This window comes from Rhinoderma darwinii, chromosome 2 (assembly GCF_050947455.1).
Source record: "Rhinoderma darwinii isolate aRhiDar2 chromosome 2, aRhiDar2.hap1, whole genome shotgun sequence".
In the NCBI taxonomy this organism is placed as follows: Eukaryota; Metazoa; Chordata; class Amphibia; order Anura; family Rhinodermatidae; genus Rhinoderma; species Rhinoderma darwinii.
In genome coordinates this window covers 109,438,025-109,453,343 of record NC_134688.1, presented here as the reverse complement: position 1 = coordinate 109,453,343, position 15,319 = coordinate 109,438,025, and the positions used below count along the sequence as shown (strand labels likewise).

Sequence of the window (15,319 nt, the reverse complement as noted above, 5' to 3'; positions counted from 1 at the left end):
TTTTACCAATAAAGCTGTCAATATTACTTACTTGGATGCCTCTTTGATGTTAGCAGCACTATTGTATGGTCTAGCATTTACTTTTGTGCTGACCGGATCGGACCTAGCCGCAGCTTTATCATATCCATTTACTTACCTACACCAGTGTCGTACCTGCTTTTGCACAACCTCAATAGGTGATTATTATTCATCTTACTGTTATATTTTGCTCCATTACCTTGGGTAACCTGCACCATGTGGCGCCATGTTTTCTTCCTTTCCTTTAGGCTTTGCACACTACAGGATCTCTGACTAAGAAAACCGAATGTTTCTGTGTATAATTTTAATAGTGTAAATACAGTACTTAGCCACAGCGACTCTTACCTTGGGATTAGAGCTAAGTAAGTTGAACCACAATACTGATGCCCATGCTCGTGCAAACTGAATGATGTTGGAGATCACAACAAAAGGCAGGGTAGTAGCCTAAAAAAAGACGTGTCAAAGACATTAACATGGAAAGGTTTGTGGAGTAGGGGGAGAAACACTGCAACAATCATGTTATGAAGGAAGAGATCAACATTTTGGAGAAAGGCCTTCTAAGTACGCTAGGGAGAAGACTAAAAAATCACTGTATACTCTCGATTTATAAGATAACTGGTTTGCGTAGATATATTATATTAATAGATGACTTTGCTACTCAGTTACTGCACAGAAACCTGAATTCTACTCGAGGCAGTTTTAATAAACCAAAAGCAATGGGATCCAACCTAACCACTATAATGCTTCGAACTCCCAAGGAGTAAAGCAAATTAAAGCAAGGGTACATTCATATGACACGTACCAATCTGTCATTTCCAAAAATGCTTACTGAAGTAATGGCACTTATGAGATACAAGATGACAAGAGATTTATCCATGCTCTCCCAAAGTCAAAATAAAGAACAGAATGTTTTAGTTAAATCTTAAAAGCGACACTTCTGTCGAAAAGGGGTATTTTTTGAATCTCAATATTCATGGAAAACAATATTTTTAACAATATATATGTAAAACCCCTTAACCCCTTCCCGAAGGAGCCATTTTTCGGGGTTTCCTCCCCACCTTACAAAAGTCATAACTTTTTGATTTTTCTGTCGATACAGCCATTTGAGGACTTGTTCTTTGCGGGACGACTTGTAGCTGTTCATAGCACCATTTAGTGTACCATATAACGTACTGGGAAACTAGAAAAAAAAATGTCCTTGTGGGTTGGGATGGGAAAAAAAAACGGTTCCTCCATTGTTTTTGTGGGTTTTGTTTTTACAGAATTCATTGTGAGGTAAAAATAAACATATTTACCCTTAACCCCTTCCCGCCGCAGCCACTTTTGGACCAAATGACAGAACCTCATTTTTTTAAATCTGACGTGTGTTACTATATGTGGTAATAACTTGGGAATACTTTTACCTATCCAAGCGATTCGGAGATCGTTTTCTCGTGACATATTGGTAGTGAAAAAATTTGCAAAAAAAAAAAGCATTTTCTAAATTCAAATGTATATGCTTGTAAGACAGATAGTGATACCACACAAAATAGTTACTAGTTAACATTTCCCATATGTCTACTTTAGATCGGCATCATTTTATTTCTTAACATCCTTTTATTTTTCTAGGACGTTACAAGGCTTACAAGTTTAGCAGCAATCTCTCACATTTTCAAGAAAATATCAAATGCCCATTTTTTTAGGGAACAGTTCAGTTCTATGCTTCCCCGGCTGAGAAGACTCTTTTGGCCATATTGAATAGTTTCGTTTTCAGCTACTAACGGAAAAAAATTTTGTAACTTTTTTTTTTTTTAACAAAAAAATAAACAGCGCTACTCCCAACTGGGGAATGAGAACAGTCCAGCGCCCAGCGACACTGCTTTATTCAATGAGTAAGGGTACCCTACCTACCAGGGGAAAAACTAAATGAGACGTGGCATTGCTACCTAACAGGGAACTCGGGCAGTGGGCAAACTAGGGACACAGCAGGGTGATGGCAACCAGGTACTGCGTCAGGCGATAGCTGGGCACAGATCACAGTACGGCAGAAGGACACCGTGGGTGACTGAAATGATATATTTGCTAATCAATGGGCACCAAAGGGGCAGATCGCTGGGTTTTATATCTCTTTTCCGCTGTCTTTTCACTGACTTCCGACTGACAAGCTCTCTGACAGAAATGAGCTGGTCAGAGCCGGAGATGCCGACAAAACCAGCCTCCTGTGCTGTGATTGGCCAGTCAGTACTGACTGGCCAATCACAGCGCTTGCCGGCATGGTACCATTCTGATTGGTCCTGTGCCGAGAGTCCTGCTCGTCAACGGTCTATGACCGTTGCGATCAGGATGCTGTCACCGTGTCTATTGACACGGTAACAGTTTAAAGCTTGGCGTAACTGTACGACCTATTGCGGGAAATCACTTTGATTCTGAATGTACAGTCATGCCCAATCGCGGGAAGGGATTAATGACCAGCCTATTTTAGGCCTTAATGATGAGCAATTTTTTACGTTTTTCCATCGTCGCATTCAAAGAGCTATAACTTTTTTATTTTTCTGTCGACATAGCTGTATGAGGACTTGTATTTTTGGGGTGACAGCTGTATTTTTAATGGCATACATAGCTATGTATTACTACTTTTACACAGTAAAAACACTTTTTTCAAAATTATTTGTTTTTGTGTCGCCATATTTCAAGAGCCATAACTTTGTTATTTTACTTCTGACATAGCTGTATGCGGGACGACTTGTAGTTTTTATTGGTACCATTTTGTAGTATATACGACTTTTTTATCATTTCTTATCAAATTTTTTTGAAGGCAGGATGAGAAGAAAACATAAATTATGGCATTATTTTCTATGTTGGTTTTTACGGCGTTCACCGTGTGTTTTAAATAATGTAATAGTTTTATAGTAGAGGTAGTTACGGGCGCGGCAATACCAAATATGTATAAGTTTTTTTTTTTTTGTTTTTTTTTTTTAGATAAAAGCATTTTGTAAAGGGGAAATAGTGGGTTTAATTTTTTTTTTAACTTTATTGGCTCCCGACTGCTGGATGTGTTTTTACGGCCAGCGGTCAGGGACCAGGTCCTTAAAACCCGCGCCATAGACTATTTTCGGCGCGGGTTTTAACTTGCTGCCCGAGCTGAAAGTCGGGTCTCCGGCAGTCAGTGACTGCCGGGGACCCTGCGGAGAAGATGGAAGCAGCTGGAAAAAGATGGTGTAAAAGAAAGAAAAAAAATATGTAAAAGTCCCCCAAAGGTCTTTTCTGACCTGTGAGGGACAGTCCATAGTAATAAAAAAAATAAAAGTAAAGTGCAAAAAAATTAATAATACACATAAAATACCCACCCCAAAAAAAAACGTTCCCCCCCGCCAATCGTTGTCGGAACACTAGCCCTGACCCAATTACCCTAATAAAGACATGTAATATATTAAAATTTACGGTAGACAAGGACGACCACGAATAAAAGGTCTATTTTAGGGTAAAACTATGTTATTACCAAAAAAAAAATAGCTGAAAAGTAAAAAAGCTTATTTTTTTACTATTATTTTCAAACTTTAAGCCTAAAAATTCTAAAATAGCAAAAAGGATGTGTAGAAAGATGATAAAAAAAAAGTCCTGAACTGGTTAATTATTATGAAATGAATTGAAATTTATTGAAATTTTTTTTTTTAGTCCCACTAGGGGGCTTTACTATGCGATCGCATCACGAGTGTGCCGATGGGGTGAGAGAGATTGCCCCCTCCCTCTAAAACCACTGGGATGCGGTGGTCGCTATTGACAGCCGCATCTGAGGGGTTTAAACGGGCAGGATCCTGTAGCCGAGAGCACGGAACTTTTACCGCTCCCGTCTGCCTGTCTTTATTCAGATGCGTTGCCGTAAAAAGGCTACTGCATCAGAGTAAAGCTAGTAAGTGACCGCCATAAAAACAACTATGTTAAAGAAGTAAACTCAAGCACTCCTTAGGTTGATTTGCAAAAGTGGTTTTTCTTTAGAATTCTAAATAAAACCACTTAAATAAAACCACTTTTTGCAAATCAACCCAAGGAGTCCTTGAGTTTACCTCTTTAAGATTTACGGGGTGGGAACCCTACCCAAACCACCCAGAAGAACTTGCAGAGTACCACAGATTTTGATCATCATAAAAACAACTATGGGCGGTCACTAATGAGTTAACGTCATTCTGGTTATATATGGTGGTACCAAGTATAATAGATATTTATTTATTTATTTTTTTGTTTGTTTTACAAGGAAAAAAATATTAATTGTTAAAAATGAAATTTGTTTTCTGTCACCATATTGTGAGATCAATAACTTTTTTATTTTTCTGTCGATGGAGCAGTGTAAGGGCTTAATTTTTGTGGGGCGAGCCGTAGATTTTTTTAATTGGTATCATTTTTGGGTACATAAGACTTTTTGATCTGTTTTATTCAATTTTTTGAGAGATGAGGTGACCAAGGAAAATGCGGTTTAATATATTTATTTTTACTGCGTTCACTGTCCACATTAAATGTTGTTATATTTGACTTTTACAGACGTGGCGATACCAGTTATGTTAATTTCGGGTTTTTTAACAATGCTTTCAGGGTAAAAAGTAGGGTTTTTCAACTTTTTATATTTTGGCGGCGGTGCGATGGGCCATTGGAGGGGGTCGCTTTCTCTTTTTAACAACTTAGACACTACGGTCAAAAGTTAATGTGTGATTCTAAGGAGTTAAACTAGCAGGATCGTAGAAATATATGATCCTTCGTTGTAGTGAAGTGTCGGCTGTGACATACAACGGACACCTGCAAATAATGCAGTGGGCTCAGTTCGTGAGCCTGCTCCATACTTTCCCTCCCTCCCGACTCTGCTGTATATATACGGTGGATGTCGGGAAGGGGTTCAGGATGTGGCTCATTGTGGACTTCATGGCCCAGCCCAATTTTTCAAAATCGGATATGTGTCACTTCATGTCGTAATAACTTTGTAATGCTTTTACTTATGCAAGAGATTTCTGAGATTATTTTTTCGTGACACCTTGCACGTTATTTTACTGGTAAATGTAAACAGCATTTATGAAGTTTTTAAATCTTTAGGCGTTACACAGGAATTAAAGGCAAAGTGAAGGTAATATTTTTTTTTTATTTGTAGATATTTACATTTTAATTTAAAAAATTCTGTAGGACTGTAGGTGCTGACAAATAAACCTTACTCAAATTTTTTAGAAATATCCAAATCAAATGTGTCCCTAGTGTGCAAGCACTGAGGCTCACAGGCCGCAGAAATGAAGCTACACCGTGTGGATTTTGGGGCCTCCGTTTTATTAGGATGATTTCCAGACAACAATTCAGTTTTTTAGAGGCATCGAGGTGCCAAAACATAATTCCCCATTTTGGAAACTACACCACTCAAGGAATTTATCTAGGGGTGTAACTACCAATTTGACCCCATGGGTGTTTCATACAAAATTATTAAAATTGTACCGTAAATATATTCTTCCCAATAATTTTTAGTTTTAGCTCAAAATGTTTAATTTCCCCGAGGAATATAGGAAAAAAACAAAAACACCCAATTGTTATTCAATTTCTCGCGAATATGGCAATACCCCATATGTGGTCATAAACTGCTGTTTGGACACACGGCAGGGCTCAGAAGTGAAGGAGTGCCATTTGACTTTTGGAGAACAGAGTTTGGTGGATGGGTTTGCAGAAGCAATGTTGCATTTGCAGGTACCTGTACAGTAAAAACAAAAACGATTTTGGAAAATGCACCCCTTTAAGGAATTTATCTATAGGTATGGTGAGCAATTTGACCCCGCCGTTATGTTGAAGGAACTAGTGTACAATGGATAATGCAGAGTAAAAACTACATTTTCCCATTTGCCATTTCAGTACTCAATATGTTGTGCTGAGTTTGTGCCACTCTAAAAAGACAGCTCTCTAATTATGCTGTGTTTCCGGATTTTAGAAAAACCGAATATGTGCCACTAAGCCTTTGCCTGGACATACGACAAGGCTCAGGATTGAAAGAGCACCATGCGCATTTGATGATTTACACAGCATTAACCACAAATGCATTGGCTCCTAGGTGAAATAAAAATGAAGTAACCTCAGCTCAAGGCATTTATCAAGGGGTGTAAAGAGCATTTTAACACCACAGGTGTTTTCCAGAAATAGCTGTAAGGATGTCTGCTCCAGACCAGACTCTAAGACTGTGTCTTTGTGGTTTAGCGGAGACGCAAAAAGATTGTCATTTGGAGTACCCCACCTTTGACAGATTTTGTTAAAAATGTCCGGATAAGGCGACCATTCCCCGGGATCTAGCTTCTCCCAACTGAGGAAGTAGACTGTCCACTTGTTCACACATGCCATGTGGAAAGCTGGGACGTGACTCTCTGCCCAGTGGAGAATCCAAAATGATTCCCACCTGGCCCCCCATCTCCTAGTGCTGCCCTGACGGTTGAGCATCTGGAGAAGAGGCATTAAATGACAGAGCACCAGAAATATGGCCCTCACATCCAGAAGATTGATTTGCAACAGTGCCCTGTCCCTGGACCACGTGCCCTGAGCAGGCCGAACCGCCCCCCCCCCCCAGTCAGTCCAAGGACGCTGGCATCTGTTGAAATAACCAGCCACCGGAAAGGCAGGAACGACCAAATGGCCGGGGAGGTCGCCCATCAGGGAAACTCCTAGTAAACCCGTAGGGAAAGAAGAATCATCTTGTTTCGTGAATTACTAGGAGTTGTCCCAGCATGTGAAGATTGTCTTCTGGAGAGACCTTGTGTGAAATGGAGCATAGGGAATGTCCTCGAAGGCCAACACCATCTTGACCAGAACACTCATGCAGAAACTAATTGGAAACAGATCCCTATCCCTGGTGAAGGAGAGCCACCCCGGCTTAAATGGCTCTGATCTTGTCCACTGGGAGGGGAACTCTCGCCGACAGTTTAGAAAACCATGCACAGGAACTCCATTTGCTGATCTGGCACCAGAGACAACGTCTCCTCGTTAATGACCCAGACTAAACTCTTCAAGGCATCCAGGGTGATCTTGAGTCTGGAAACATTGTCCCCTTTGAAGGGGACCTTCCCCAAGAGGTCGTCCAGGTAAAAGTTAACAGCAACTCAATTGGTGCGGAGAAGAGCATTGGGAGTCACCAGGACCTGGTGAAGACCCTAGGAGCAGTAATGAACCCAAATGCAGAGGAAATTCTGGAAAGCTATTGCAATAGGGATGTGAAGGTATGCACCCCGGATGTCTATGGAGGAAAGGTACTTGCCTTGTTCCAACAAGGCGACCACCAGAAATCGCCCAGTGCATACAAAGCAGTTTAACTTCTTCAGGTCCAGAATGGCCCTGACATTCTTTGGTACTGTGAAAAGGCCGAGTAGAACCTTTGGAAATGTTTCAATGCAGAAATGAGAACAATCACTCCTGATGAAGGAGGTAACACACAGCCTGGAATGCTCTGGGGCTCGAGAAGGGGGCAGGGGGGGGGGATAATAAAGTGACTTGAGGGAAGGTCCAGGGGCTCTATTTTGTATCCGGATTCCGTTTCTGGAGGGAGCTTTAAACCACGGAGTCACCGACAGCCCACTGGCCGGGGACTCAAACTGGGGAAGCCCCCTGACATCACTTTCCATATATGTACAGTCATGGCCGGCCTTAGCTACGTGCGACCAGTGCGGTCGCAGAGGGCGCCGGCTATCATGCTGGAAGGGGGGCGCAGCACAGTGAATCTACCCTACGCTATGGCTAGTGCTCGGGGCGCCAGCATGTCCGCTACTACTCACTGACTTTAACACTGGCTGCCCCGCCTCCTTGTTTTGCGTCCTGAATGATGATCAAGCGTGAGCCGCGTGATGACATCATTCAGGACACAAGACAGGGAGCTGGAAGTAATAATCAAAGCACTGGAGGGAGGAGACTATCATCCCATGCGCTCCTGAACTGCAAATTCTCCATGGCAGCTTGCTCCAGCAGCATGTATTAGCAGCCGCTGTGCACGGTTTGTGAAATCCTATCAGGTCAGTCAATGACTGGGGGCTTTAGTTGAATGGGGGTCAAAAAAGGGCAATAATGGTGCTCATTTGCCAATTATTGCCCCTTTAGTGTCCTTCTGTTCATTGCCCCTTTGATGTCCATTTGCTATTAACACGTCAGTGTCGTTCAGTGCCACCTTGGTGCCCATTTCCCACTTATTGCCCATTTAGTGGCCTTCTGTTCATTGCCCCTTTGATGCTCATTTGCCAATTATTGCCCCTTTATTCTTCTGTGACAAAGGGTAAAGGGACAGTAAATGGCAAATAGGCATCAAGGTGGCATTGAACGATGGCAAATGGGCACATAATTCAGTGCCACACACCTCCCTGTATATGATGCCACACGGCCTCCCTGTATATGACGCCACACGGCCTCCCTGTATATGATGCCACAAGGCCTCCCTGTATATGCCACACAGACCCCCTGTATATGATGCCACACAGCCTCACTGTAGATGCCACACACCTCCCTGTAGATGCCACACACCTCCCTGTATGTGCCACAAGGCCCCCATGTATGTGCCACAAACATCCCTGTACGTGCCACAAGGCCTACCTGTACGTGCCACGCAGCCCCGATGTAGGTGCCACGCAGCCCCGATGTAGGTGCCACGCAGCCCCGATGTAGGTGCCACGCAGCCCCGATGTAGGTGCCACGCAGCCCCGATGTAGGTGCCACGCAGCCCCGATGTAGGTGCCACGCAGCCCCGATGTAGGTGCCACGCAGCCCCGATGTAGGTGCCACGCAGCCCCGATGTAGATGCCTCACAGCCCCGATGTAGATGCCTCACAGCCCCGATGTAGATGCCTCACAGCCCCGATGTAGATGCCTCACAGCCCCGATGTAGATGCCTCACAGCCCCGATGTAGATGCCTCACAGCCCCGATGTAGATGCCTCACAGCCCCGATGTAGATGCCTCACAGCCCCGATGTAGATGCCTCACAGCCCCGATGTAGATTATACCACACAGCCAGACATGAATGCCCTACATACTCACCGATGCAGCGCTGTCTTTAGGTAAGGTACCTAGTCTTCACGGGATCTGCGGCGACGCAATGACACACTCACGATGCAGCGCCGTCTCCGGTGGTCTGGTCGATAGTCTCACGCGATCTGCGACGTCATTGCGTCGACTTCGCAGAACCCGTGAGACTAGCAACCAGACCAGAAGAAGTCGGCGCTGCATCTGTGAGTATGTGTCGTCGCGTCGCCGATAGCCAGCAAGGGAACTAGTGCCCCCTAACAGTATAAAAATAATCTTTAATAATATAATATAATATATTACAACCCCTTCAAAGAAACAGTATTTTGTCCTCTAATTGTGCCCACAGTATTATGCCACCTGTAGTACCCCTACACAGTAGAATGTCCGCTTAGTGGCCCACACAGAATATAGTGCTTTTGCCATATTGCCATATAGCCTCCCTGTAGACAGTGCCATAATCCCCCACCTCCTTTTTGTAGATCGTGCCATACAGCCCTCCCACCTCCCCCTTGTAGACCGTGCCATACAGTCCCCCACCTCCCCCTTGTAGGCAGTGCCCCCAAACAAAAACTGTAGTCACCTAGGCCCCGTTCCCATGACGAACTGAGCTGCTCCATGACGGGATTCTGTAGCCTAGTACAGTTTCCCAACCGTTTCGGACTCGAGGCAGCACTGGAAAAACAACATTTCCTCAGGGCCCCCCTACCAAAAATTGTTTCGAGAAATACAGAAAACAGCTACGAACAAGCACTACACTCATAGGGTCAGTTCACACACGTGTTGTGTAAGGCAAAAAAAGTTGTTTGACCTGTTTTTTATGTTTTATCTTAAGCTGTTGAAGCGAATGCAAAAGACGCAGGAAAAAAAAGCTCCAAACGAGCGCCGCAGGTATTTTCTGCCTCCTATTAATTTCAATTGGAGGTCAGAGGCGGAAATTCATCCTGTAGGTAGCGCCACACAGCCCCCTTGTGGGTAGCGCCACACAGCCCCATTGTGGGTAGCGCCACACAGTCCCATTGTGGGTAGCGCCACACAGACCCATTGTGGGTAGCGCCACACAGCCCCCTGGTGGGTAGCGCCACACAGCCCCCTGGTGGGTAGCGCCACACAGCCCCCTGGTGGGTAGCGCCACACAGCCCCCTGGTGGGTAGCGCCACACAGCCCCCTGGTGGGTAGCGCCACACAGCCCCCTGGTGGGTAACGCCACACAGCCCCCTGGTGGGTAACGCCACACAGCCCCCTGTGTGGGTAGCGCCACACAGCCCCCTGTGTGGGTAGCGCCACACAGCCCCCTGGTGGGTAGCGCCACACAGCCCCCTGGTGGGTAGCGCCACACAGCCCCCTGGTGGGTAGCGCCACACAGCCCCCTGGTGGGTAGCGCCACACAGCCCCCTTGTAGATCGCGCCACACAGTCTCCTTGTAGCGTTGCAGACGCTATGACCGTGAATTCCACTCCAGGAGAAGCTCCTGTCGTCTGTGACCATGACGTCATTGGCTTCTACTGGAGTGGAATCCCCGGTCATAGCATCTGCAACGCTGTGACCAGGGATTCCGCTTCAGGAGTTTCCCCTGATGTCACTGTCCATATATGTACAGAAACATCAAGCAGCGCTCCAGGAGCCGAATCCCCGGCCACACGGGGATTCCGCTCCTTCAAGGAGCTACAGTGGCGCAAGTAGATAGCACAGCAGGGAGATACCTCCCTGCTCTGCTATAGTGCCGTCGCTACCACTATAGCAGCCGCAGCAGCTGCTAGCGGCGCCACCGCCCTCCTGCCCGGAGTCGGCGCTAGCAGCCGCTTTGGCTGCTACAGCGGTAGCGACGGCCACTAAGTGAAGAAGCGCCCGGGTGGAAAGGCGACTGCAGTTAGTGTGTATATCCCCGCTGGCAGTTGCAACGACGCTGGGATACACACTCGTCGCTGGCGCCCCTCTTGCAGTTTGGCGGCTGGCGCCCTGTGCGACCGCACTGGTCGAACGTATCCAAGGCCGGCCATGTCCAGGGACATGGATGCACTCAGTACTTCACATTGGATCTCCAGGGACATGGCCACCCTAGGTATTTATCACACTGGTTCTCCAGGAACACGTATGCACGGAGTATTTTTTTTCCACTGAAACACCAGTGGAATGGAAGCTTTCATTATTTATTACATTGGATCCACATTTAGCTTTTTTTAACCATTGGAGCTCTAGGAACTTGTTAGAGGCAGTGTAATACCAATAATGTACTATTTTATGTTTGTTCTAGGGAAACATTTGCAAGTCAGAATGGGTCCAAAAAAGCCATCAGGGGCCCAGAACAGGAAAAGAAAGGCTCTGTTTGAAAAAGACGACAAAGAGTATGCAGGTTCTTTGAAAAATCTTTCTCAGAAGTCAGTAGAATGTAGTAGCCAAACTGCAGATACTGCACAAGAAAATAGTGATCAGTTTCAAACAGAAGACCACGTTGATGTCCTAGAGGAGATTGATGATACTCTTGCGCCTATACAGCGCACAATAGAGTGGGATACATGTACAGGGGGCCAAGCTGATGTTGATGCTCCAGTTGACCAGGGCAATTCATCTTCAACATGCATAATAAACGAAGAGTCAGAGTATCGACAGTGATGAAAATTTGGATGATCCACAGGATACAGAAAACAATTCCCCATCTGTTAGCGTAGACCCAGATCCAGCTCTATGGCCCAAATTAAGTTCTGCCATAATAGATTTAATTGTACAAACAGGACCTGTACAGGTTAAAAATATTGAATTTAAAAAAGATAAAAGGAATCGCCATTTCTGTAAAGACTTTTACAAGAGATAATTGGACAATGGGGAGTATCAACCTAGACGATGGTTGGTTTATTCCAAACCTGCAAATAGAGTATTTTGTTTTTGCTGTAAACGGTTTGACTACAATGCTCGCTCGTCATTGACAACAGAAGGGTCACAAGACTGGACTCATATGTACTCCATTTTGAAATCACATAAAACATCTACCAGCCATTTATTGTCTGAAAAAAAATGGATGGAAACACAACTTAGGCTGGAAAATATAAACACCATTGACCAACACTTCCAAAACAGACTAGTCCAGCAACGGAAGCATTGGAGAGATGTCTTAGAGCGTCTCATACAAATTACCCAGCTGTTAGCTGAAAGGAGTTTGCCATTCATAGGCTCATCAGATCGACTCTTCACTCCTAGCAATGGAAATTTTCTTGCCATTGTTCAGCTTCTTGGGAAACATGATGTGGTAATTGCAGAACACCTTAGTCGAATCACATCCAAAAAGACTGTTGACCACTATTGTGGAAAGACAATTCAAAATGAATGAATTATTTTAATGGCCAAACATGTTATCAATACAATTATTGACCAATGTAAAAAGGCTAAGTACTATTCTTTAATACTCGATTTTACTACAGACATTAGTCATCTGGAGCAAATGTCTTTTACAATTAGGTTTCTTGAGGAAAAGTCCTCAGAATACCACTTCCCTGGCTACAAAAGTGTGAATGACACAACAGGAAAAGGATTATCAGAGGTTATCCTTACTTTCTTAGCAGGCAAAGATTTAGACATTGATAACTGCCGTGGTCAAGGATATGACAACGGAGCCAATATGGCAGGAAAAAAAAATGGTGTTCCAGCCAACATACTCCAAAAAAATCCCAGGGCTATTTTTGTGCCATGTGGTTGTCATAACCTAAACTTAGTAGTGGCCCATGCAGCTGGATCTAACCAACTGTCAAAAGATCTTTTTGGTATTATTCAGTGCATTTACAATGTTTTTTCGGGTTCGGCAAAACGATGGAAGATTGTCAGATCATGTATCTAGTTTTACTGTGAAACCTCTGTGTACCACAAGATGGGAATGTAGAATAAACTGTATCGAGCCATTGATACATAACATTGGAGGTATCCAGGAGGCATTATTTGCCCTTGCAGAGGATCCCAGTACAGAACCAAAAAAGAGTCATGAGGCACACACTCTCTCTCAACAAATTGTTGAATTTGAGTTTATAGTGGCATTAATAGTTTGGTATGACCTTTTATTCCAGATTAACATAGTCAGTAAAGCCATGCAATATGAAAGTGCTGACCTGATCTCAGCCACACATCTCATCAAAAAAAACTATGAATTTCTGAAGAATTTCAGAGAAACAGGTTTTGAGAGTTCATTGAAGGCAGCAAAGAAACTGGCTGAAGACAATGGTGTGGAGCCTGTGTTTAAAAAAAATTCCCGAATTCGAATTAAAAAGACCTTCTTTGACTATGAAGGAAAGGATCAACCTGTTACAGAGCCAATACAAAAATTCAGGGCTAACTTTTTTAATGTTTTGGTGGATACAGCTACTAACTCTTTGGAAGAACGTTTTCAACAAATGGAAATTCACAATCAAATTTGGGGGTTTCTATATAATATTAAGAGCCTTCCAACAAGAGATGAATTAGAAAAGCGGTTTTCAATTGCAAACATGACTGACAAGTGGCAGCGCTTGTGATATAAATGGTGCTGAACAAGCTGATGAGCTCAGGCATATTCAGATACTTCTTCCTGAGGAAACTGTAACACCAATGCAGAGTCTCAATTTTGTAACAAAAAATGGCCTCACAGATACATTTTCAAACATGTCGATAGCCCTTCGAATTTTGCAGACAATTCCTGTTTCCGTTGCATCAGGGGAGCGCAGTTTTTCAAAACTGAAACTGATAAAGACGTATCTGAGGTCAACTATGTCGGAGGAGAGATGATCTTCTCTTGCAGTGTTATCTATTGAAAACCATGTGTTAAACTCAATGGACCTGAACAGCGTCATTGATGAATTTGCAAGAGTTAAAGCACGAAGAGTTGTATAGCCTACCTAAGGTGCACAAGGGGGTGAACCCGTTGAAGGGTCGCCCCATTGTATCTGGGATTGACAGCCTCACACAAAATGCTAGCCTGTACCTTGATCAGGTTCTTAGGCCGTTCGTTGTGTCCCTGCCATCCTATGTGAGGGACACAATGGATGTGCTGAGAAGACTTGAGGGTATACGCTGCGATGGTGAGACTCTATTGGCATCTTTAGACGTTGAGTCCCTATATAGCTCCATTCCACATAGTCAGGGGTGTAGAGCTATTGAACACTTCCTGATGGATAAAGGGATACAATACCAGGCCCACAATAAATTTGTGATTGAACTACTAAGGTTTGTCCTAGAACACAACTTCTTTTTATTTGATCAGAAGATCTACCATCAACTCAGAGGAGTGGCCATGGGTAGTCCATGTGCACCCACCTTTGCCAACCTATATCTGGGTTGGTGGGAAAAAGAGGTTGTGTTCAGTGATTTGATGGACAAATGGTCATCATCTATCTTGCTCTGGCTGAGATTCATAGATGATGTCCTGATCCTGTGGACAGGGACCAGGGAGGAATTTAAGGAATTTGTGGAGATCTTGAATGCCAATGAATTAGGTCTCTTTTTTACATCTGAAATTCAAGACACTAGGATCACCTTCCTGGACATTACGATCTCTAAGACGGACACAGGGATTTTGGAGACCAATATGTATCGCAAGGAGACGGCGACCAATAGCCTACTACGGTGGGAAAGCTGGCACCCATTTAACCTGAAGAGAGGGATACCAAAGGGCCAATATCTCAGGGCACGGAGGAATTGCTCTACCATTACGGATTTTAGGATATCCGCACGTGACCTTGAGAACAGATTTAGACATAGGGGATACCCGAGGGATGTGTTGAGAGGGGCATATCAGAATGCACTCGGGTGCAATAGAGATGACCTGCTTAACCTCAAACCGAAGGAAACGAATGAAGAACAAATTAGGGTCATTGGTACTTTTGACTCGGCCAACAGAGAGGTCAGGGAAGTGCTCAAACGCTTTTGGGGCATTCTTAAGGCAGATCCGGATGTGGGGGCCCTGGTTGGGGACGCCCCGCTCATTACCTATAGAAGGGGACGTAATCTCAGGGACCGACTGGTCCATAGCCATTTACAACCGGTGACACCGTGTAGTACCTGGCTGGTTAACAGTACCAAAGGGACATACAGATGTGGAACATGCAAAGCATGTGTGTCCATATTATGTAGCAAGAACTTCACGAGCACCCAAACTGGTAAAACCTTTGACAACAGGTCATTCATAAACTGCAAAACAAAGGGCATTGTTTACCTGATTACCTGTAAGTGTGGCCTACAATATGTGGGTAAGACCAAAAGGGAATTTAGGAGAAGGATTCGTGACCACATTGGAGATGTCAGAAGGAAAGTGGACACCCCGGTATCAAGACACGTGTGGTCCTGCCATGATGGGG

General features: G+C 44.3%; 1 protein-coding gene across 3 annotated transcripts in view; it reads right to left on the bottom strand.

The window, feature by feature from the left end:
* The window catches only part of STAT2 (signal transducer and activator of transcription 2), a 118,310-nt gene that overhangs the window by 28,951 nt on the left and 74,040 nt on the right, over window positions 1-15,319 (bottom strand). For all 3 annotated transcript variants that reach the window (XM_075852097.1, XM_075852099.1, XM_075852100.1), the window contains exon 16: window positions 364-462. In XM_075852097.1, coding sequence (XP_075708212.1) covers window positions 364-462 — 99 coding nt within the window. The remainder of the gene's footprint in view (window positions 1-363; window positions 463-15,319) is intronic.